Raw genomic sequence first — 24,880 nt, 5'->3', positions numbered from 1 at the left:
ATATAACAAGAAATTAATAAAACACTCCATGTAAAAGAAAGTATAGAACATAGGTAAAAGACAATGTCAGTTGCAGTACATCCAGCATACTACATAAAATAGGTTTCATCATGTATGCTGAGCATAGTAATATAACAAGAAATTAATAAAATCCTCCAGGTAAAAGAAGATATAGATCATAAGTAAAAAGACAAGGTCAGTTATACATTGGTAAGAGAAGAAAATATATCAAGTAAGATTCTACAGTTAAAAGTACCCTTTCAGATGACCAAGCCTGCAGGGGATCAGAGATCCAGCATGTGATCAGAGAGGAGTTTGGGGCATTAATAGCAGTGTGGGTAGGGTTATGTAATACAAGGGCATAACCAGGTACTAAGAAGATGCTATTTGAGGGAGTTTTTGAATATGGATGTGGAGGGGGCAATGGGCACGGATAGGGGAAGAGAGTTCCATTTTCTGGCAACATTGTGGGAGTAGAGCGCTTTCCCTGCATTATTGTTAGCCTTGGTGATGGAGAGGAGAGATTTTTCACTAGATCTTGGGTACCGGTTTGCAGTATAGACAGTAAGGTTGGATAATGAGAGTTTTTTTCAGGATATTTGAGAATATTATAGGCTTATGCCCAGCTGGTGATAGTTATGTAGCTGTGGTAGCTCAAGCCATTTTAGTTCTTTTAGTGCAGTACAGTGATGGGTTCTATAGGTTGAGTTAGTAGCAAACTTGGCTGTTTTATTGTAGCATGATTCTAGTTTGTCTAGGTCACATTGATTTGAGTAAAGATTGGTGCTGCGTATAATAGAGTTGGGAGGAGTTGGCTTTGTGCAAGAGTGACTCTTGCTTTTTGTGAGAGAAAGGACTTATGTCTGTATAGGGAGCCTAGCCTTTTGTGTACTAGTTTTATGGTATATGAGATGTGAACATCAAAGTGGAGATTGTCCGTTTCAATGTCCAGAAGTTTGCTGTGGTTAGAAGGGGAGATGGTGACGTCCTTAGATGTTATGGTAAAGGAGAGGGTTTTTTTTTTTTTTTTTTATCTGTTGGGGGTAAATTATAGCAGTTTTGTCTTTCTGCGATTTAGAATTAGTTGGATACCTGATATCCATTTTTCTACTGAGTTAAAGGTATTTTGAGTGAGTGTATGTAGGGTGGTGGAAGATGAGGCGGAGCAGATCAGGGGTGAGACATCTGCATATTGTACGAGTGTGCCATGTTGTGTAGAGCTATTGAGGTTATTTGTGAAAATCGAGAACAGTATTGGGCTCATTATAGAGCCCTGTGGGACTCCTATGGTGGTTGGAAGTTGTGTGGACAGAGGTCCTTTCCATTGGACTGATTGTTGCTTGTCAGATAGGTAGCTTCTGAACCAGGCTGTAGTGGAGGAGGTGAGGGATATAGATGTTAGTGAGTCCAGTAGAATGGAGTGGGATACCATAGCAAATGCTTTTGAGAGGTCAAGGAAAATGGCTGATACATATTTGTTATCATTCCTGTGAAGGTGTTTATGATTAGTGAAGGATAGAAGGGCTGTGGTAGTGCTGTGATGTGGACAGAAACCGTGTTGTGTGGTAGATAGTAGATTGTGTGTTCATCACTTGCAAGTGGATGCATTTCTCAAGAATTTTGGATAGGGGGCAAAGGATGGCAATAGGTCGGTAGTTGGAAAATTCGTTGGAGTTAGCTCCTTTATGGAGAGGAATGATGTGAGATGTGAGTTTGGGTATGTAGGATTCTACTATGGAGCAGTTGATTAGGATGGAGACAGGATATGATAGGGAGTCACTAGCCATTTTTAGGTATGCAGCAGGTATGTTATCAGCTGCCAGTGTGATTGGCTTTAGTTTTAGGAGGAGTTTTTTGACAGTTGAGGTGGGTACTGGTGATAGGCTGAAAGAGGGGGTGATGTGGGATAGGTTGGGTTGTGATTGAGGTAGACTGTTTTTGGTTATTTGACTGCACAGGGCTAAGATGGATTTCGTAAAATGGTTGTTAAATTGAGAAGCTATGTCTAGGGTATTGCTAGTAGAGCTGGGTGCTGGAGTAGTGATTTTGCCTGGTTTCAGTAGGGAGTTAATGGCATGCCAACATTTTTGTGGATTATTTGAATATTTCCTTTGGAGGCTAAGAAAATTGTTTTGTTTGTTTATTTTTGATTCAGCCTTGGCCTTGTTTCTAAGCTTTTGATTGTATTGCCTGGAGCTAGGGGGTTTTGTCAGTTTTCCAGATTTTTCAGGCTTTATCTCTGGCTTTTAGTAAGGCTCTGGTGTTCCTACTTAGCCAGGGTGCACAGTTGGATTTAACTCTGATCTTTCTGCTGGGAGCTAGACTGTTAAGGATGTTGGAGAAGGTAGTATTGAAGGAGTCTACTGCTTGGTGTAACCCAAGTGTCCATAGTGGTTCCCATTTGCAGTGGCTTAGGACAGTGTTTAGGTATTGTGGGGTGAGGTTACGGCTATCTTGTGCAAGTTTGTAGACTACTGGTTTGGGGTGATTGGAGTGTTTGTGGAGTAGGAAGGTGGGGAGATCACTTAGGTCATCTGAGAGACAGCCTACTGTATAGTTTTGTTTGGGATAGTTAGTTAGTGTCCAGTCCAGTATGGATTCTTTCTTTGTTTTGTTATATATTGTAGTTGGTTCTTCAATTAGTTGAGAGAACCTATGTAGATTGATATGTGTAGAGGGGCTGCTGGAGTTACAAGCTGTCCAGTCAGTGTTAAGGTCTCCTAGTAGCATTGTTTCCTGAGGTAGATTGTCCTTTGTCCAGTGTAGGATGTCTTCTATTATGAATGGGTTGTTGCCTGGAGGTATGTAGCAGCATGTTATATTGATCTTCTTGGTGTTTCTTATGGATAGGACAGAAAATACGACTTTAGCATTTTGAAAAGTGGGTGGTGTGGTGTACAGGAGCTGGAGGTTAAGGGTGTTTTTTTAGAGAATGGCTTCTCCTTCTTGTTTGTTCGATCATATTTAAGTGTATTATACCCTGGGGGAGAAAGTCTTCATCTTGGATACTGGGTTTAAGCCAAGTGTCTGTAACGGTGAGTACATCAGGGTTGTAGTGGACTATGAATGCATGTAGGTCTGTTAGCTTGTTGGTAATACTTATGTTGAGATTTAGGATTAGCAGGTCAGATGTTTGTCTGGCTGAGAGGGGACCTGGATTTGGGTGAATGTCACCAGAGGTTAGCAGAGTTTGTAGGAGTGTCAGTATGTGATTTTTAATATTAATTGTTTGTGAGCTTGGTCTGTGTGTGTTTTTCGTAGTGTGGTGAGATGGTGTCATTTTTGTTGGTGAGTAATATGTAGTTGTAAGATTTAGGATTGTGGGGCAGATGTAGAAGTGTGAGTGGGTTTGAGAGGGTGGGCTAGTGTAGGTAGTGTGATAGGAGTATTTGTGCAGTGGTAGGTCTGTTTGTAAGGAAGGTTAGCGATAGTAGAGATAGTGATAGGGATGTGAGTGTGGGTAACATGACTACTTTGAGGGAGTAGTACAACTAGGATTCCTGGTTGGTTGTGTGTGAGGGTGGAGGTGTGTTGTTGGGAGTGGGATCAGTGAGGAATGTAATTGGATTGGAGTGTGGGGGAGAGGTAGGATGAGTTGGTTGGGCTAGTTGTTAGGGAATTAGGGGTTGGACTACTGGTCAGGTGATTAGGGGTTAGAATAAAGATAGAAGTAGTGGGGGCAGGTGGGAATTGGGGGCAGGGAGGGGAGCGGAGCAAGCCGAGCGCAGCGGGGCTAACACTGACTCCAAAATGACTCTTAAGCTCAAAAAATAAAATGCGGTTGAATATTGATATACCTAAGCTCTCAGCTGGACAAATGCTATACTCTTATGCTGTCTCCAAGTTATAGAACAACCTCCCTGTCTCTTTGAGCTATCAGCAATCATACTAATTTTAAAAAATCCCTTAAACTGCATTTCACCTCACAATGGATATGCACCCCTATAGACTACCCCAAAACCTAACCTTTCTCAGAATACTTACTCTTTCCCACTCTGTAACTAGCCCACCCACCATTTTCCTTTTCAAATCTACTCCTTCTGCTGTTACTTTAGTCTCTGCTATCGCCACTTTAACTTTCTGCCTCAGTCTTAGTTTTCCATTCGACTATACCCAACTATCTCTCTACTTACATCTCACTTACTCTTACACACGTTTTCACTTTCACACGCACCTAAGTAACAATAACTCTACTCCATTTCATCAAATGATTCTATGTATTCTAACATTTTCTGTATAATTATGCTTTAAATTATGCAGTACTACATTATATAATGTATATATTGTGTGTTAATCTGTATGTAACTATATGTGGAGCTTTCCTCCCCGGGCCTAAACTGAAAATGGGCTCTTCTCAGGCCCAGTGGACTATCCCGGTAAACAAATGCAGTAAATAAATGTTTTTTGGCTTTCCATCAGTTCATTGAACTGTCCAGCTGCTGCAGGGTAGGAACTTGTGAAAAATAATTTTTTTGTCTAAAGCATTTGCACTGATGTCACTTGGACAACCAGAGGAGTTGTATTTCTAACATACAACTGGCAGATAATCTGTGACAGTTCATGACATAAGGGGGTGGCTGCATGATTCCCACTGCATTGTCTTTGTCCTTATGGCAGGAACTCTGTTTTCTTTGTCTTCGTGGATGTCTTTTCACCAGTGTCCTTAACTGATCCTGAAGCTTTTCTTTATCCTAAAAGTTGTCACTTGCTCTTCCCAAGTGTGTTATAGATTGAAACAAATGTAAAGTTAGACAAGGCAACTTAGTTTTTGGTTAAGTGTTAGCTTGCAAGAATCTTTAGGGGTGGTTCTGTGGCAGAGAATTAAACTGCTGCTGTATTCTGGAATTTGACACTTTTGGTTGAATTCCCAGCTAATCTTCTGTTGGTTATTTTGTTTTCTGCGCTGGGATAAACAGGGCTGAATGTTATTCTGCATAGCACCTTGCATCACTGCACTGTAAATACAGGCTCTTCAATGTGAAGTTCTCTACAAACAGATGTAGTCATTCTCAAACCCATTGAGGTGTAATGTAGCTGCATTTGTATGCTTGCTACTAATTTAATTCATGTCCTGTAATATCTTGGATAACAGGAGACTATTCTTATCCATCTTATTATTTTGTTTCCCTTTTACACTACAAGTAACAGCCATTGTAAATTAATTCTTAAACCACAGCCCTATAATATTACTTATCCCTTTTACGCCACTGTTGTGAGCCATGCATAAAGTCTTAAGCTACATTCCTGTGATTTTAGACTTTCATTTCCATTGAAGTAGTAACTGCTAAAACTTTTTTTTTTTAAATCAAATATATTCCCTTACTGTATTTGTGGGTTAAAATGGTAGGTCAACCAGCTTGTTTTACCCTCAGTTGCCATTCTCATAGTATTTGGTTTACTCAGCAGTTAACAATCGCCTGATAGTGAACTGTCACTTAGCTCTATACAATGTGAGAGATGCAAGTACTTCAACAAAGTGGGTGCCTCCCTCTCCCAAACAAACATGACCTGTGAGCGACACACATCACCATTGCATTCCCCACAAATGCATGATAGGTCATCATACGCTGATGTTAAAAAGTCCCTGTTTAAGCTTCTGTGACCTAGTGAATTGAGGACTCCATGTAAGTCCAGCACTGCAACACCTAATAGTACTAGCACAGTAAGGATGACCAGGTGATTAACCACTTAAAAATGAAACACAAGAACACCTTTTTAACAAAAGTGTTCTAGTAATTGCTGACTCCACTGTTGGACACACTAACCCAATTCTTCCAAGGCTGAACAAAGAGAGGGTAAGTGAGTTGCCTTTCAGGAAACAAGATATCTGACATATCAATACCCTTAAGCTAAACAATTAATGATTGACATGGTAGTGGACTATGTGCATGTGAACAACTTGCTATGTTGTAAAATCCTGAGCAATATGTGGAGAAACCCATGCCACTTGGTGGATTGACAACTGGCTCACGGGATATAGATAATCAAAATGGGGAAGTTACCTCCACAGAAACCAGTCACCAGTGGAGTCCCTCAGGGTTCTGTGCTTTAACCTCTCCTGTTTGGCATGTACTTTTCTGAAGTAAAACAGAATTCCAAAGGGCTCTGGCTGACTAAGGTTGCAGATGACTGCAAGCTAGGAGCAGTCATTGAATCCACAAATGACTTGGCCGTCCTGCAGGAAGGTTTGTGTCAAATAGCTGGAGCTAAAATCATAGACTGAAACTAAATGCCAAAAAATACATTGTTGTATCCTTTGTGAAGACAGCTACCCTAAGGAGCTATCACATTGATAGTGTGGCCTTTAGAGTTGACCCAGTCGTTTGGGAACTTATGTTGACAGTGACCTAACTTTTGACCAACATGTTCATTGTTGTAAGAAAGTCTTTCTATATTGCGCAGCTTATAAAAAAGGGATTGTGCCTAGATCTATTACACCAGTCATTGAATACAGTGCCCTCTTTGGCATGTATCTGTCCAGAGACATGTAAACTGTAATACTCAGAGGTACCTTGCTAAAAGGATACATGACCTAAACAACATGTCTTGTATGAACTGACTCAAAGCTTTGTCACTACTCTGTCCTATAGACTGTTAAGAGGTGACCTTTGTCTGGTATACAAGATATCTTCTGACAAATTACTAATGGATTTACTTCATATCAAGTCAAGTGGCACTATACCCTGGAATTGATGCCAACAGAGTTTATAGTCATTTAGAAGAAAACTCAGTTATGGTAATAGAACAAAAGGGTAATAAAAGAAAGTCATGTGGAACAAATGATCATGGTTGTTAGTCATAATGGAGAACTGTAAAAAAAAGGGAAGAATCTAAGTATGGCATGGATTGACTACAAAAAAGGATTTGATATTATCCCACATTCATGGATAAGAGTGTTTAAAATGTGTAAGATACACTCTATACTGATAAACTACATCACAGCCACCATGAAACAGTGGCAGACCACTTTGCAGCTAAGCCACGATAAATTATTATTCTAGGGATAAAAATCCAAAGGGGGATATTCCAGGGTGACTGTCACTGCTGCTCTTCTGCCTTGTCCTTAACCCATTAAGCTGTCTGCTTAACAGATTAGGCCATGGCTGTAATTTGGCTCCCAGAAAGCAACAAAGTGTATAGACTTCTCATCTTCTCTTTGTCAATGATTTAAAACTGTATAGCTTATCAGATGAGGAAATTAAAGCACAACCGCAAGTAGTCAAAACTTTTTCAAATGATGCAAGAATGTCATTTGGTCTTGATAAATGTGCAAAAGCAACCTTTAAAGCAGTAAAGCTGCAGCACCAAGCAAACATCAGTTTGGGACAGGTATGTGATAAAAAAAGAACTCGAGCAAGAGGGATTATATAAACATTTGGGAATTGAAGGATCAGCAATAAAACATGAACTCTAATGCAAATAAAACTCAGTAAGGAATATTTTATAAAACTTAAATGAATCCTGAAAGCAGCATTGACATCTAGGAACAAAGTTCAAGCTATCAACTAATTTGCTCTTCCTGTCCTAACTTAGTTTTAGACTGATTGGCCCCAAAAGGTGTTAGATTATACAGGAAAACAAGAAAGATGCTTCATGCTCATCAAATGATTTATAAATATCAGTGCATACCAAGATTATGTGGTGGTGCTGCGGTAGCCTTGTCGCCTCACAGTAAGACGCTGTCCGGTTCGATTCTCAGCTAGAGCGTCTTCTGCGTGGAGACATGCGTGAATGGGCGTACCTTCGTTGAAGGTTGTGCGTCAGGGCTGGTAACTCAGCACTTAAAAATCAACTACCAATCATTAGAGGACCGGAGTTCCGCTGTGGCGACCCCTAACTGGGAAAAGCCGAAAGAGACAAACAAACCAAGATTATATATTCCTAGTTCTGAAGGAAGTATGGCCTCCTTGAAATTGATTACTTGCATAGGTCTGCAATCTTGGGACTGATAACGTTTCTGCTGACCTAACAAGACCCAAACATAGTGAAAGTTTTGAAACATGAGGAGAATAAGTCTAAGATGATTTCTCTTCTTAGTCTAGCAGAAGCATATCGGCAGTAAGCGGGAATGGAAATCAATCCAGAAGAAGATAAAAATCAGGCAGCAACTGAATGTGCCAAAAAACAAAAGAAAGAATATAAGGTGAGAAGGCAAGAAATGTGGAAGATCCATAAATATAGTTACAAGTATAGAAAACTCTTGGAAGAACCTCATGTTGATCAGGATCTAATGCAGAAATGGTTAAGGAGAGGCAAATTAAAACCAAAAGGTGAAAGGTAAATATTTGCAGCCCAAGATGGTGGACTACGTACACGGTTTACAAAGTCCATTGAAATTGTGGGAGAAACGGACAAATTTAGGTTTTGTAAAACAGAATTTGAAACAGTTGCACACCTTGTTGCTGGTTGTGACATACTAATGACAGAAGGACTATATACTGAAAGGCATATTAATGTGGCAAGACTGTTGCACTGGGGATTATGCAAACATAATTATATTGAAGCATCTGAAAAACACTGTAAACATGAGCCACAAAGCATCATAGAAAATGATGGTCTACATCACATGGGATCACTCATTACCAACAGTTCAAAAGATAGATGTGAGAAAAACAGATATAGCGATCCATGAAAAGAAGACAAATGTAGCATTGATTATTGAAATTGCTACACCCAGTGACTACAGTGTCTTGCGTAAAGAAAGAGACAAAGTCATAAAATATCAGGATATGTAGGCAGAAACAAGATCAATGTGGAAGAAAGATGCCCAATAGTAGTAGAAGCAACAGGTCTTATAAAAAAGTTTGCAATCGTATTTAGATATGTTACTGATACATGCAAGTCTGGACAAATTGCAGGAGTCGTCATTACAGGGCTCATTGTGGCAGCAAAGAGAACTTCTGGCTGACATTAAAGATTAAAACAATACTAATTTCACAAAACTTAGGAACGGGGTCTATTCCCATTATGGTATTAGAAACCCAAAATATTTGGTGAAATTAAAACTGGAGATCAACCCATATATTGTCAGGTGACTCTACCAGCAGACTCATAACCAGTGGTGTTCCACAGGGATTGGTGCTGGGGACCCTATTGTTTGGAATCTACTTCTCAAAACAAAAGGCCCGTGGCTGACACAGTTTGCTGATTGCAAAGTGGATACAGGCATGGATTCTCCAAATGATGTCAACATCCTACTAAAGGGACTTATACAGACAAACGACTGGTACCAAAGTCATGGGCTAAAACTCAATGCAAAAAATGCATCATCACCCCCTTCCGCAAGGGTGACATCCCTACAGATTACTACATTAGTAACAACATCCTAAGCACACTATCAGTGGTGAGAGATTTACGCACACAGGTTGACAGCAACTTTTCCTTTGACTACAACATATCCAGAGTGGTAAGAAAGGCTTTCTACATTGCCCACCTCATAAATAAGGGCATTGTGTATAGAACAAAAGAGGTTAATCCCCCCCTTTGCTCCTCGCTCATCAGGCCAATAATAGAGTACAGTGCTACCTTTGGTGTGTACCTTACCAGGCACCTGCAGGAACTGGAAAAACCTCAAAGGTTTTTCACAAAGAAAATTCAGGGTCTTCAGCACATGCCGTACATTGACAGATGGGAGTCACTGTCGCTATACTCTGCCTTAGGTGACCTCTGCTTTGCATATGAAGCAATCTCCGATCCTGCCCTATTGGAAATGCTCATCATTCGTAAAATAAAATGGTGTAAGATGTACTCATTTTAGAGGAACTCAGCCTAGTATGTGACATCAACAGGACTTGCTGGAGAGACAGATATGTCTCACAGAGGTTACCTCTCCGATGGAACAAACTTCCAGCTCAGGTGAAACAGAGCCCCTTGCAGACCCTATTTAAGCGTAATTTGGATGATTGGATGGGAAACAACAAATTCACTCTGGGAGTTTCACCTGTGTTCTTCTTAGACAGGGGCAGTAGCTGTTGTCTTAGTTCCACTTAATACCTTGATATTCTTGGCAACAGGGGTTGTACTTGGCTAGGCTTGTAAGCACCCTAGGGCCATTAGCCTAGTAACCTTTCGTGATACTATGGTCCTATGATCCTAGAAGACTAGCCAGAAGGGCATGCACCTGCCTGCAACTAATTCCCATGTTTTTATTTGTACATATTTGCAGGAGTGATGCTGCTGGTCAGATGTCAGCTGCTACATTGAGTACACTCGCACAACTGTGTTGTAACAACAAGCACTTTTTTTTGTAAACTTTATATGTGTTATGGAATGGTTGGTCAGAAGAGAATATCAGATAATTTTCGTGAACTTCAGTTTGAATTTTTATTTTGCAGATGGTCTGACTGTTGAAAATCTTAGTATCCCAATCAATCTGACCTTGCGACGCATTGCCCATGGAATAGATGCTGTAGCAGCCCAGTGGGATTTTGATCTATTAAATGGTCAAGGAGGATGGAAAGTAAATGGATGTCGTATTGTGTCTTCTGATGAAAATGTAACCACCATTCAGTGCAATTCCATCAGCAATTATGCAGTACTTTTGGTAAGTTTTATTATCCTGTGTTCCTTTTCTAAGCATACTCCTTTTACCTTTTGGTAAGTTTCCCATATACCTTTGTTATCCTGTGTTCCTTTTCTAAGCGTGTTCCTTTTACCTTTTGGTAAGTTTCCCATATACCTTTGTTATCCTGTGTTCCTTTTCTAAGCGTGTTCCTTTTACCTTTTGGTAAGTTTCCCATATACCTTTGTTATCCTGTGTTCCTTTTCTAAGCGTGCTCCTTTTACCTTTTGGTAAGTTTCCCATATACATTTGTTATCCTGTGTTCCTTTTCTAAGCATGCTTCTTTTACCTTTTGGTAAGTTTCCCATATACCTTTGTTATCCTGTGTTCCTTTTCTAAGCATGCTCCTTTTACTCCGCTTTCTGTTGTCCTGCTGTTTGACACTTGCAGTACAAGTCGTGGCATAATGGAAGAAATGTGTTTCAATTTCTGTCTAATGGAGACTGCTGCAGAGTGGTATTACAAAGTGTGGATTGAAGTTGCCTGTGACATTGGCATACCTTCTGTCATTAATTATTGTGGCACTGCATAACATTCAAGTTAATGTCCTCTTAATGCTGTTTTTTGTGCCTTAGCACTGTGAAACAGTATTTAAATGGACACATAATGTCTTTCAGAATATTCAAAAAACAGCCAAAAAAATCACCAAACTGATAAAACCATTAGCAAAGTTGACCTTTTGAAATGATTTTTTATGCCCCCCATTTATTGAATAAAAATCATTTTTTGGAAAACTGTTTTTTATAAAAATATTTGGAATGAGCTGTACTTTTTGTGTGGTGGACCTTTAAAAACATTTAATATCGTGATTAATAGTATTCTACTATTGGTTAATTAATTTTGCAAATGTAATATAAAAGATGGTCATTGGGAATGTATTTTATCTGATGAAGTCTCCACGAGAGATGAAAGCGCTTATTTAATGCTGTTTTATGTTGTTAAATTAATTGTGTTTTATTCACACCGAGTCCGGTCAACTTTGTTTATTGTCTTTCAGAATATCTTTTTTGCCCCCTTAATTGACCTATATATCTGGTTGTCCATAATATTTCCCATATCGGTGGCTTCCACACCCAAGGTTTAATATCCAGCTCCCACTTCTAGATAGTGTCACTTTCTCTTCTTATTGCAGACTTTGTCATCTTGGAGCTTTCCAGATTTTTCATGTATATGGGTGCTTCCTCCAGTGAAGATGGAGGGAAGGAGGTAGGCCAGATGTCCAGTCCCCTTGCATAGTTCATTGGCATTAGATTTCCTGTGCTCAAGTGGTGCTGCTTTCTTAACCAGAAGCCTTCATACAAGTGTCAGGTTTCCGCATTTCTCCTTTGAGTTCTGCATAAAATGTTCCACAGGAGACAAGCTCATGTGATAGTGTTTGCTGCTTCATTGTTTGTGCACCAACAAATCTATTTTGCTTCATTAATTGGTAGCCAGGGTAGACACTGATCTCCATGGAATATTTTTGCAGTCAGCATAGAGAGAGGATTTACAAGAAACAAAATAGATACAAGTCTACACAAGTAAATTTAACAGCACAATTTTTATCTATGTGTCTAGATCTGTGTAGTAAGCCTGGATCCATGGCAGAGGAGAAAATGAAGGATGATATACTGTGCATTATTTTGGGAGAGGGGTTATTACAAACAGAACAAACCCACTGATAGTATTGTACTGAATATAAGGTACCAGTAAAGAGAAGCTAAACTCACCACTATGGTAGCAGAATTGTACATTATGTGCCAGGTGGAGGTAGAGTTAAAGAACACTTTTTCAACCACACTACATATGTAGGGGTCAAGTGTTGTTAAAAGTGTAACAGAAAGAAGACATTTTCAGCTGCTTATGAAGAAGAGATAAATTCTGTTTTCTTCCAATACGAGTAATCTAAAGTTGGAAAACCATACCCTCCTTTGCACTGTATTGGAGTCCAAAGCATCTTAGGGTTACCACCAGCACTAGAGAAAGAGTCTCAGAGTCTGCTTTATTGCATCACAAAACCGTATTTATTTCAATTTGTTTCTCAAGATAGAGTACTGATCAATTCTAACCAGCTCCAGTCTCCGTCTGGAGGAAAAGTAAGTGATTACTTAGAAGTAATACCTAGTGTTGTCATGAGCTAAATTCTAATGGAGCAACCCTTTCAACCTTTACTAAATGTTTTCTTGGGCAGTTCAATCTAAGATGAGCAGTCCAACCTGCTGGGACATGTAATGCAGGCTTGTTAGCTCGACGCCAAAAAGCTTTCCTAGGCTGTACCATCTTACCTCCTCCCATGATCCTTTGGACCTGTTTTCTGTATCTAGAGATGTCTTTATACCACTGTTGCAGTATTCTTCACAGTAGGGATCTCCTGCCAAGAATAGCCAATGTTCAGCCATTATACCAAAGCCTTTAGATCTTGTATGCACCATATACTCTCCATACAGAACAGTGATGCACAGGCACAGTTACCCAGAACTTCTTTGCCACCAATCTGACAGTCATCGCTTGTTGGTTTGAAAGCCCTTGTGCTGTGCTAAATACCAAGTCATCAGATAAGTGCCCCATTGGGGTCTTTTTATTTTTCTTTGATCTTGCTACTTTTTAGTTACCTAGAGTTCATGTCATCCAAAAAGGGAAAATGTCAGTGTGGGACGCAGATTCTCCCCATAAAGATAATTACGAACAGTGCCTTTTTTGTCTGGGTGCTTCCTGTGACCATATGCCCTGTAGCATTTGCAAACCATTTGTACCCAAGACTCTTAGAAATTGCTTATCTTCCCTGGCCATCTGTCTTGAGAACCAGAGGCTTAAATTGTTAGTGCAAGGTAGCTTGGCAGAATATCCTAACCCCAAGGTGCCGTTAAGCAAGACACAGCCCAAGAAATCTGTGTAGGTCGTCCAGTGTTTACATCTGGTTACGCTGCCATGACCCTGTCAGAGATTGGCATGGATCCATCTTTTCACACATCCTTTGAGGCTTTTCAAGCATCTGCTTCAGATGTTGAGGGGGGAATCATGGTTGAGCATCTCAGGAGGGGGCCTAGATCGATTCCACAGATTCTGGTCAGGGAAGAGGTTCTCTGTACTCCTATTCAATCTCATCATAGGTCGGAAGCTCTAGTGTTTGTCGGGGCTGATGCCCCTACTAAGAAAAAGCAGAAGATTAAACATACTTCTGTATAACCTAAGGATCCTCAGAGGGATCGGCAGGAGTTTACTGAGTGCCTGATCAATGCCTTAATGGCCCTGAAGCCTCCATGAGGGGTTTTATGTGCCTCCCTGACTTCTACTCCTTCCAAGTGAGCTAGGGAACCCGATTCCTCAGATGAAGATTCATAGTCTGATGATGAGTCCCTGTCCTACTCTTCCCAGATGCTTCTCATCTGGCTTATGGTTCTGATGTAAGTTCTGAGTCTCCTTTTGAGGAATTGTCTTTTGGAGACCCTATAACTAGAATGATGGAATACTTTAAGTGGGCTTCTTCTCAGGTGTCTGATATTCAGAAAAGGTATTTTGAGTTGCTTCAGGTAGGCACTCCTAAACCTTCTGCAGTACCTCTTGTATGGTCTCCTTTGTTGGACACCTTTATAGCTGCCTCCAAGCTTCCTGATTCTCAGCCTCCTACACCAAAGAAGCCGGAGGAGTGTTAATTTTTATTTAAGTCTGCTGCTGACCCAGCTGTGTTGTCTCCTCTGACAAGCCATCTAAACATTTGCCCTTTTCCAAGCTTATGCCTTCATGTAAAGATAATCGGGCAATGGAGAGAACTGGGAAGTAGGTTTATACTGCTTCAACTTTGGCCTTTTGAGACGTCGGGTATGCCCTGGCCCGGATTGCTCAGGCTTGTCAGGTTATTTCCAATCTCCCTGTGTCTGAAGCAAGGTCTCCTGCTCTGTTTATTTTCGGTTCTGCCTCTCGAGTGGCTCTTCACTCTGTCAAGTGTAGTTGTGATGCTGCTGATGCATCTTCCAGAGCTGCTGCCTTTGGGTGTGTCATGAGGTGTTATTCTTTGCTTCATCGGCATTCCTTACCTGAAGACATTAAGGCCAAGTTGCTGGATGCTCCTTTGGTTAATAAAAATCTTTTTGGGGCTGCTACTGCTGATGCTTTTTGTGTCTTCAGGAAAAAAGGTATAGCCTTGCAGGATCTTAAACGTATCTTTGTATCCCCTATCCCTAAGTTCCCAAGGAACTATCCTACTAGGTCTGCTTTTGTTTGCAGGAAGCCTCCTCAGGCCACCAAAGGCTTCTCAGGCTCCTGTGGTTCAGAAGCCTCCTTTGTCTGACAAGCCTGCTTCTGTTTGACTTCTTGCCCGCTACCCCTCAACCAGATTGACTTGTCTCTTCATCTCTCTCTCTCTGGCTTTCAAACTGACATATCACTTCAGATTCTTTGGTTCTATGTATCATCCATCAGGGCTACTTAATGGTGTGGAAGTTTCTTCACCCTTTTTCAGGGATTCCCCAACCTCCTTTGGAACACATTTCTAATTTATTTGGAGGTTCTTGGGTCCCTGTTGAATCAGGGAACTGTTCAATCTGTCCATCCTTCTCACATAGGAAAGGCTTTTTTTACTCCAGGATGTTTCTGCTCCCTCAAAAGGAGAGCACTTGGAGGCCTATGCTGTATCTGACCTTGCTCAACACCTTTCTCAAATTTCCTACCTCTCAAATGCTTATTCTTCAAACCCTGTTTCTGCTTGTTCTACCCCAGGCTTTTCTAGTATCCCGGGATTTGAAGGATGTTTACCTTCACATTCTTATTTACCCTGTCTTCAAGAAGTTTTTACATTTGTCTGTTTCTTCAGCTCATTTTCAGTTCTCTCCTTTGCCTCTCTACTGCCTCAAATGTCTAGGTCATGTGATTGCCTTTTGCAGGCTCCAGGACATTCAGGTCTTTCCATATCTAGATGACCTGTTGCTTCAGGCACCTTCTCCCATTCACCTGTTACAGGATCTGGAGTTCACCATATCTCTCCTCCAAAGTCTGATGTTCATGGTCAACTTTCAAAAGTCCGTCCTGACTCCCTCTCAGGACCATGTGTATGTGGGTTACACAATTCAGACAGTACCAGTGTTAGTCTCTCTTCCACCTTCAGAAGTTTCTGTCCTAGACCGCTTTTTTCAGTCTCTTCTTCCTCTTCCTGCTGTTTCAGCCAGAGAGTTTATTTAAGCCGTGGGAGTCATGGCCTCTTCTGATCCAATGCTCCCTCTAGCCAGGATACACATGTGAAAGCTTCAGTGATACCTCAAATCAGTTTGGCTTCAGTATTGACACCCTCTGGGTTTCAATGTGCCTGTCTTTCCTTGTGTAAAGCAGGAATTCAAGTAATGGCTTCACCAATTTTCCTCAACCCAGGCCTGCCCTTTCAGCCTCCAGTTCTTCTCAAGAACTATTCGCTGACACTTCAGACATGGAGTGGGGAGCTTCCTGTGGTCATCTGAAAGTCCAAGGTGTTTGACCCCCCCCCCCCCCCCCATCAGAGGTCAGACCATATCAACATTAAAGAGATGAGAGCTCTGATTCTGGCTCTTCAGGCTTTTCACCCTATGCTCTCTCTTGGCCCTATGAAGGTTTACATGGACCACACCACAGAGATGTAATATGCCAACAAGCAGAAGACCACAAAGTCTTAACTTTTTTGCAGGTTGGCTTTTCAGGCCTGGGATCTGGCTGTGTTATCGTTAACTCTTCAAGCAGTGTATATTCTCCCTCAGAGCACAATTTAGTGGCAGAAACCTTGAGCAGGTCCAAAACACAGGCTCACAAATGGATGTTTCACAGGTAAGTGTTTCTGGACATAGTCCATCAGTGCGGTATTCCACAGGTAGATCTTTTTGCCTCCCCTCTGAACAGGCAGCTCTCTCTTCTGTTCCAGAGTTCCATGCATTCTGGTGTGGAAGATGGATGCCCTTTCTTTTCCTTGGAAGAGGATGCTTCTCTGCATTCTCTGCCCTTCCTCTACTTCCAAGAGTCCTGCAGAAGATACAGCTGGAGTCCCCAAAATCTTGGGTTAGTGACTCCCTTTTGACCAAGATTGCACTGGATACCCCTCTTAATGCATCTGACCAGTGCAGTCATCACAAGTTAGCTCAGCGGTTGGACCTCCTCACACAGGACAAGGGGTTACTCATCCATCCTCACTTATCCATAGGAGTTTGATCCCTTTTAGGCACCTCTTTTCTGAGGACATTCTCAGAGTTTTACAGGAGGCAAGAAAACCTGCAACCAGAAAGTCCAAATGGAAGAGATTTTCTGCCTGGTGCCATGCTCATAACCAGGACCCTTTTTTCAGTGAGTACCTCTGATTCTCTTCTGTTTGTATGAGTTGCTCCAGTCTAGCTTGGTCTATTCTTCTGTAAAGGTCCATTTGTCAGCTATTTCTTCCTGTCTGCCCTTGAATCCTCCATTGGCGTATCACTTTGAGGTCAAACAGTTTCTTAAAAGCATCCTGCATCTTAGGCCCTCAAGGAAGCCTGTTCCTCCTCCTTGGAACCTTAATTTTGTTTTCGAAAAATTGACCCAGGCTCCTTTTGAGCCTGCATGTTCAGCTTTTGCGCAACATTGTGCCTGAAAGGCAGTCTTGTTGCTTTCTGTCCTGCTCTGAGGGTTTCTGAGCTTTAGGTCCCATATGGCCATCTTTCCTTTCTTGGTTTTTACATGGACAGGGTGTCTGTTCATACTAATCCTCCTTTTTATGTTTCTGAATCAGGCAGTATAGCTCCTTTCCTTTTTTTTTCTTGTAAGTCTGCTGGTGACAGGGTCCTGCATACCTTAGATTTCCACAGACCGCTCGGGTATTTGGATAAAACTAAGACCATTTGTATATCTGAGCATTTTTTTGTTTCCTTTCATCCCAGGACATTGGGTTTGGCTGTTTCTAAGCAAGCCATTTTTTCCTGGATTTCTAAGGCTATTTCCTTTTGTTCATTTCATGGCAAGTGTCTGTCTACTTGTGTTAGAGCTCACTCCACTTGGGCTGTTGCCTCTTTTGTTTCTTTATTAAAGGGGTTGGGCACCATTTCCATCCTTGAAGCTGCTACTGGCTGTTCAGCGTATACATTTACTAAACATTATTAATTGGGTATGGTTTCTAGGGCCAGAGCAGGTTTTGCAAGGGCTATTTTGCATGAGTTTGCTGAGAGCTCTTCCCAGCCTTCCACCCCCCAGTTGCACTCTCCCTATTGTGAAGAATATTCCAACAGTAAAGAGAAGGACATCTACTGCTATGGTTAGATTGTACACAACTGTATTTTTTTTCATCAGTTAAGAAAGCTACAGCACTCAAAAATCACCCCAGGTTCTTCATTTTTAATTTAGTATTTATATGTAAATATGGCACAGTAGTGCCAGCGGTTGCATTGTTCCCTCACAGCAAGAGGTTCTTCAGTTCAATTCTCGGCTGGAGTGTCTTCTGTGTGGAGTCTGCATGTCCTCCCTGTGTCCATGTAGATTTTCTCCAGGTGCTTCGGTTTCCTCCCACGTTACAGTGGCATGCGTTTGGAGCATTTCTCCCCAGGCCTCTTCTGAAAATTTACTTCATTCCATGTCGGACTTTCCCAGGAAACAGATGTTAAATAAAATAAGTAAATGTGCATACATTTCATCTATTAGCGACCCTTTCACTTTGCCATCTAACCAAAGAGCAGCTGTACATTTTTTTACTTCCTAAGCCATATTTTCTTTATCTTTTACGTCCCATTTAATTCTTTAATAATCAAGAGTTCTGAGAACACAACTTCAAGTGTTTGGTCTTGGCACTGTTTAATTGGATGTGGATTTGTGTTTTTTGGATTTAGACTCTGACTTGTCACCTTGACTTTAAAGTCACTAAATGTTGTCACAGAATTACCCCTTAAGACAACAGTGTTTGGGAGCTCAAAGTGTAAGATTTGTGTTTATTAAAAAAAAAAAAAAAAAAAAAAAACAGCTCACAAGGAACAAACTTGTTTGTAAGGATATGCAGAGTAAGACTGCGAGTTAGGAAAGGAATTCTGTACCTCTCTGCCATCTAATCCATTCCTGCATGACCAGGGCAAGCTTGCTGAGAAGATAGATGCAGCTTCTCTCTCTCTCTCCTCCCCATCCAGATCTCTTGCTATTACAAAGAAACCAAGAAAGGCAAACAGTGAATCTTGTCCTTCAGCTGTTGTATTTATTTCAGATTTGGGAAAAGTGATGTTTCTAGCCACAAGATTTGTGATTTCAGGACTTTTCCACCTTCAGGACTTCTGCTGGCCGGACCTACCCTACCCTAAACCATCTTCATAGGTTCATAGGTTGGTACTAGGCTATCAGCCCTAGGGCCTATACAAGCCTAGCCATAACAATTCCCTGGCTATTTCTTCCCACATTATTTACTTTCCTGGACCCCTGTCTAGCAGAGGGCGACTGACGTGATCCCTGGGGTGAATTTCCTTTCTCCCATCCAAATGTCAAGGTTCCTCTTGAAGAGGTCCAAAGAGGCACTCTGCTTGACATGTATGGGCAATCTATTCCAGAGTCTGGGGAGTCTCTGGGTCAGGAACCTATCCCTCCAGCATGTTTTGTTTATTGTGATGACAAGGTTTAGATCCCTGGAGCGTGTAGCTCTGAGGGACTGGGATTTCTTTAAGTGTAGCATGTCCAACAGCTCTGGGTTTGACATGGCCTTGTATGTTAAGCAGAGATCGCCTCTGAGTAGACGATATGCGACAGAGTATAGCTGGAGTTTTTAAGGTGGTCAGCGAAGGGCATCTGCTTTAGGCCTGTGATTCTTTTAGTGAGGTATTTCTGAGGCCTTTCCAGTTGTTGCAGATGTCTTGAGAGGTACATACCAAATGGGGCGTTGTATTCTATAATGGGTCTAATGAGGGATGAGTACAGTGGGACAATGACCTCCTTTTTTCTGGATGAAAAGCCCTTCGTGATGAGGTGTGCCACATAGAAGGATTTCCTGACTGTTGGGCGATGTGGTTATCGAAGGTGAGACCACTGTCCACCTGTGTCCCTAAGTCTCTTATCACACTTTCTGTGTTTAGTGTACTGCCACCTATATGGTAATTCATGGATACATGTTTTTTCCCAAAGGGGATAACAATACATTTCTTGGCATTGAGCTTGAGCCCATGGCTCTGGCACCAAGCATTTGTTTCTGTAAGGCCCTTTTGTAGAGTATCCACATCATTTGGGGATTCAATAATGGCTCCCAGAGTCCCTTAGTGTTGACCTGTACTTCAGAGAAGTAGATGCCAAACAAGAGCGGCCCCAGGACTGAACCCTGAGGTACTCCACTTGTCACTTGTCTGGAGCTGGATTTGGAGTCGGCTACTTTTACAGTGTGGGTTCTATCAGTAAGCCATTTAGCAACCCATTGGGTGACATAGGGATTAATACCCAACTTAGTAAGTTTATCTATGATTCCAGAGTGGGGGATGGTGTCAAAGGCCTTGGCAAGGTCTAGATAGGCTGTGTGGACCACCTTACCCTTGTCCATGGCTCTGGAGACTGATTCAAAGAAGTCAATCAGGTTCAGGAGACAAGATCGGCCCTTCACAAACCCAAACTGGGTGGGGTCCAGTGTTTGAAGGTTGCCAATGTCTTTGTTTATAAGTTCCATGATAATACGCTCCATGGCCTTGCAGATGAGGCTTGTCAGACTGATGGGACGGTAGTTTCCGGGATCCAAGGTGGATCCCCCCTTGTGGATTGGGATAACTGTAGCTCTGCGCCACTCAGTGGGCACGAAACCTGAGGTGAGGCTATGATTAAACATGACACTTAGGTGAGGTGCCAGTTCATATTGTAGTTCATGTAGTACACAGCCCGGGATGTCATCTGGTCCCATGGATGCTGTATTCTTGGCTTTAGAGAGTGCGTTTTGTACCTGTGTGTGCGTTATTACTGGAAGTTGGCAATCTTCCGGTATTGAGATGGGCCATTTAGGGGGTGAGAGAGGGGTGAAGTTGGCACTGAATCGATCTGCCAGGATATTGGCAATATCCTTTGGATCAGTATATTTATTGCCATTCTGTTTTAGCTCAGAGCAGATCTGAGCATTGCCATTTAGATTCTTGACATAGTTATAGAATGCTTTGTGGTTGTCTTTGGAATCTTTGGCAATTTTATTTTCATAACTAGCTTTGGAGGATTTTATGAGGCATCTCAGTTTCTTACTGAGGCTAGTAAGGGAGTTTTTTGCATCCTGGGATTTTCCTCTTTTCTGCAAAAGTTTCTTCCTTTTGTTGTAAAGTTTGTTTATGGCAGGGGACCACCAGATTGGCTTCCTTTTTTTGGATGAGAGCATTTTGGTTCTATTTGGGATGGCACGATTCATGCATGAGTGGATGTGCTCGTACAGTGCCTTAGTGTAGGGTACAGTGCCTTAGTGTAGATTGTCTCATGCTTTAGCTGTATTGGAGTGGGTGTTGAATTTTCCAAAGTAAATGAAGCATTGTTGCAGGTCCAGGTGAGTATTGATCTAATCCTGTCCCATATCTGCCAGGGTGGACTGGGATTCTGTTCTCCTGCTCTTGTTTTAGCCCTGTCTACACCATACCTTTTTTTGCACTGATTACAACCTGCAGTCTCTGCTACAACTGACATCAATAGGTTCTTTGGCATTGACTGCTCTTAACATTGTTAACCTGCAAAGGCTTGTACATTTAGCATAGGTTCTTCCTTTGGTAGCAGCTGTTCCTGCATCAATACCTTTATTTCAGGTGGCCTTTTCAGCTCCACTTCTCAGAGTCAACAGTTTGAGACCAATGTCACTTGCCATTTCCTTTTCTGTTGCTTCAGAACTCCGTATCATCACCCTTTCATCCCTGTGTTTCAAGAGTTTGGTACTAGGTCTGTTGTTGAATAACCACTCATTGATGGAGCCTCCTCCCCAATTTGCTGTCAGCACCATTCAGCTCTTAGTTTTCTGTGTCTAATCATGTGATATTGGATGGGTTAAAGGCATCAAGTCTTCACCATGATTACACCCTTTGGTGCAAGGTCATCCCTAGATGTTGTCCACAACCTGTTTCCACCTGTGATCTGTCTCATTCTGATTCAGCAGTATTGTCTGGGACCAGAGAAGCAGAAGACGTCCTTGGAACCAAAGATGGAGATTCCTTGCACTCCCTTTTTGAAGACCCCAAATTCAAGGACAGTATAGAGCAAATTCTTTTGGAGGGAGTTTGGTCCTCTCATACCCCTCCCTCAGTTCCAGATAGGATTGGAATGACCCCATTATGGTGGCCTCAGTTGTGAGAAAGACCTGCCAGTATACTTCAGCCATCTTTGTTGTGGGATATACTAGTCAAACCTCTCATTTTTGATTCTTTTGTTGCCATAGAAACTCTCCTGAGGCATCCTACACCCACAGTCTGGTAATTTTCCCTAAAATTAACAACCTTGGTCCCTGCAACACTACAGGAAATGTCTTTGCATCTTCCATATTTGCAATAAGGGCACTTAAAATGTGTTACAAATGTTAAGATTCTAATTTGATCTTGTAGATTTTCATTTAGTAAGTAAGCTACAGCACAAGTGCATCCCATCCTTGAGCAGTTTGTCTAGCATTTGAGAGCATGTAGAGGAGGGTATGGAAATCTGGGATAACATCAGAATGTCAAAATTCCTGCTTAACTCACATGTGTGCATACTCTCAAATATATACTGTGACTTCCAAAAGTGACGTACAATGCCCACTGCACAATCAGTCCTTTGTATTCAATTTTTTGAGTCTTTGCAACTCCCACGCTGCCTTACAGTTGTGGTTGTCGGCACCCCCTCCATCAAAGGAGGTGCAGCAGCATATTTGCAGCTGAACAACATGCTCATACCACTTAATTAAAATAACAATCATAACATCAACTTGTACAAAAGTAGTAATTCATTCAGTTCTTATGGCCAGTTTATTCTTTTTTTGAGTCTTATGGGATGTGGAAGCCTATCCCAGCACAAGCCTGCTCCCTGTTGCCTGCACTTCCAAATGTGCATAGTTTTTCAGTCTTGAGAATGCGAGCCATATCCTCTCCCATTTCTTCAGTGTCATTACAGCATCTTTGTTTTTATTTTATTTTATCTTTCATGACCAGTTCTGCATCTGAAATGTCATTTGATAGCTTGGTGGTGGTCAACTATGACACGCTCAACTACGGATAGCAAAGTAGGCTACAGATATTGGTTCATGTTTGCTGCAGCCTATTTTGTCATTAGGAAGCCCAGTGTTTTGGATCATTTTCCTCAAATGTATTGCTATTAATGCAGTTGTTTCTAACAAAGTGTTTGTATATTGGGTTACTTTGTATGAGCAGTATTGGGAGTCAGTTGATATATCGACAGCTGTTTCTTTGACGTTTGATAGACTGAAGGAATAGTGCCATAAACTTGTAACAGGGGAGTTTTCCTTTTTCATCACTGTTGTGACACCTTGGAGTAGGTGTATATGAGATCAGGTTTATGGAGAGTGTACCCCACAAGGTGGAAATTTGTCGAAAGTTGTTTTGGCATAATTTTTTTTTATATACAAGCATTTGGTAGATTGGCAGCTGATCAGTCAAAATGTGTACAGTTTGTAACACTGGTTTTACCTGGGGACTTAACTCATAGATCTGTTTTTTAATTCTCCCACTTAGCATTATTTATTTGAGAAAGCCCCATTAGAAAAGTGCCCAAATTAATTTTTTTTCTTTAAGGGCTGGAACAACTTGTCTTTGATTCCAAAGGAAGGTATCCCAACTCAAGGATAGAACTACTGTAATTCTTTGGTATGGCTTTAACTGTACCATAACAAAGGAACTGCATTTGCTAGAATTGTTTGATTTCCAACATTTGTTGATTTACTTTATACTGTTTTGTTTCTCCATGGGAGGTATCAAACTATGTTGTGGCACAGACTTCATTTGATGCCTGTGATTCACCCGAGTCTCTGATTACATTTTCAAATATCGCAATTCATTTATTTTATCAAGATTAGTCCTTGAGTCAGTTTAGTAATAAGAAAAAAAATCTTCATTTTATTTTAGTTGTGTATTTGCTGTACTGGAGTACCATGGCTTGCATGACTCACCTGCAGTTACTAGGGTGTTTTTGTCTCATCTTTTGTAGTGGTGAGTGAATAAAAACCTTCATAAGCAGAAAAGGAGGAGGTAACTGTGTCGGTTTTTCCATTATGTACTTATAGTAAACTTATGGGTAAAGAGGAAGGTAACATAATCGTTCACTGTCTTTACCAGAGAGGCATATTGCAAGCGTTATTTGATTTAAGCTGGAAAAAATGATGAAAGAGTGTTGAGTGTATCACACAAAGGAGCCTTCAGTGAAGTACATTAAGGGCTTATTGCATTGAGTGAAATCATTTAAAGAAAGGGATTTAAGATGGTTTAAAGCTTAAATTCTTATTTCAGAAAGGCACTGAAGAAATCTTTTTTTTTCCCAAGTCAAGCAGTGCTGTGATTGAGCTGTGACTATTGTTTCATTTTAAACTGAAACACTAGATTGCCATCTACAGGAAATGTGAAGTCCATGATTGTTCTGTGTACCAACTTTCCACTGTATTCTTGCATAGAAGTGAGCACTGTTTTATGATCTGACTGTTGCGCATCTGTTTCCAGATTCCATATAATTGCTTTCTCTTATTTCCCAAGTAAAATGTAGCAAACCGTAAGTGGGGGATTTCAAGGGAAAAATTGTTCAAATGTTGTTTTTGTAACACCCAGGTATTTGTCGTTTTACTCTTGAACAAAAATCTTGAGGTAAACCACACTATTTCTTTACAGTGCAGACATCCAGTTATTGAAGTTCTCATGCATATAAAATAATGTAACTGTAACTCTTGAGAGGATCAGTGATCAGCTTAACATAATGAATCATGTCTGCAGCACACAGTGGGTGCTGTTCATATTAATCACAGCTGCAATAGCCTTAGCTGTATGGGTTATATGGTGCCAAGCATATACTAGCTGGCCAGCTGCCAAAGCTTCAGGCCACTTACCACATGCCCAAACTGCTAAGCAGCTTGAGCTGAGCTGACCTGACTAAAAAACAAGTTTAGGTGCGAAGCTGTTCACAGTGTTACAGCCTCTGTAGTGTGCACTCCTCTGAGGCTTTTGACGATCGATGGCTGGTTGTGCTTTCCTTTGCTGGGCAGATAAGTTCCCTTTGGGGGAGTAAATCTTCAATTTTCTTAAATTGTGTTGTTTTATTACTTTCCTTTTGTGGATAGTTATTTTAAAGCTAAGAGAGTTGTTTTACTGGACTGTCTTGACTATAACGTACTTTTAAATGGCGCAAACCTTTTTTCTTGTCTGTTTAAAAGTAGTGTGAAGTAACTGAAAACATTTTTTTCTGTGTAAAAATTTTTAT

General features: G+C 41.2%; 1 protein-coding gene across 1 annotated transcript in view; it reads left to right on the top strand.

Annotated features, from left to right (window-relative positions):
- The window catches only part of ADGRA3 (adhesion G protein-coupled receptor A3), a gene marked incomplete in the record, with an annotated part of 1,325,547 nt that overhangs the window by 1,166,568 nt on the left and 134,099 nt on the right, over window positions 1-24,880 (top strand). The window contains 1 exon segment of the mRNA XM_044062081.1: window positions 10,335-10,543. Within this exon segment, the coding sequence (XP_043918016.1) occupies window positions 10,335-10,543 (209 nt within the window).

The sequence above is a fragment of the Protopterus annectens genome, chromosome 2.part1 (genome assembly GCF_019279795.1).
Source record: "Protopterus annectens isolate FY-2018-M chromosome 2.part1, PAN1.0, whole genome shotgun sequence".
NCBI lineage: Eukaryota > Metazoa > Chordata > Ceratodontiformes > Protopteridae > Protopterus > Protopterus annectens.
The sequence above is the reverse complement of the archived record's forward strand: the minus strand, read 5'-3'. Positions and strand labels throughout refer to the sequence as shown.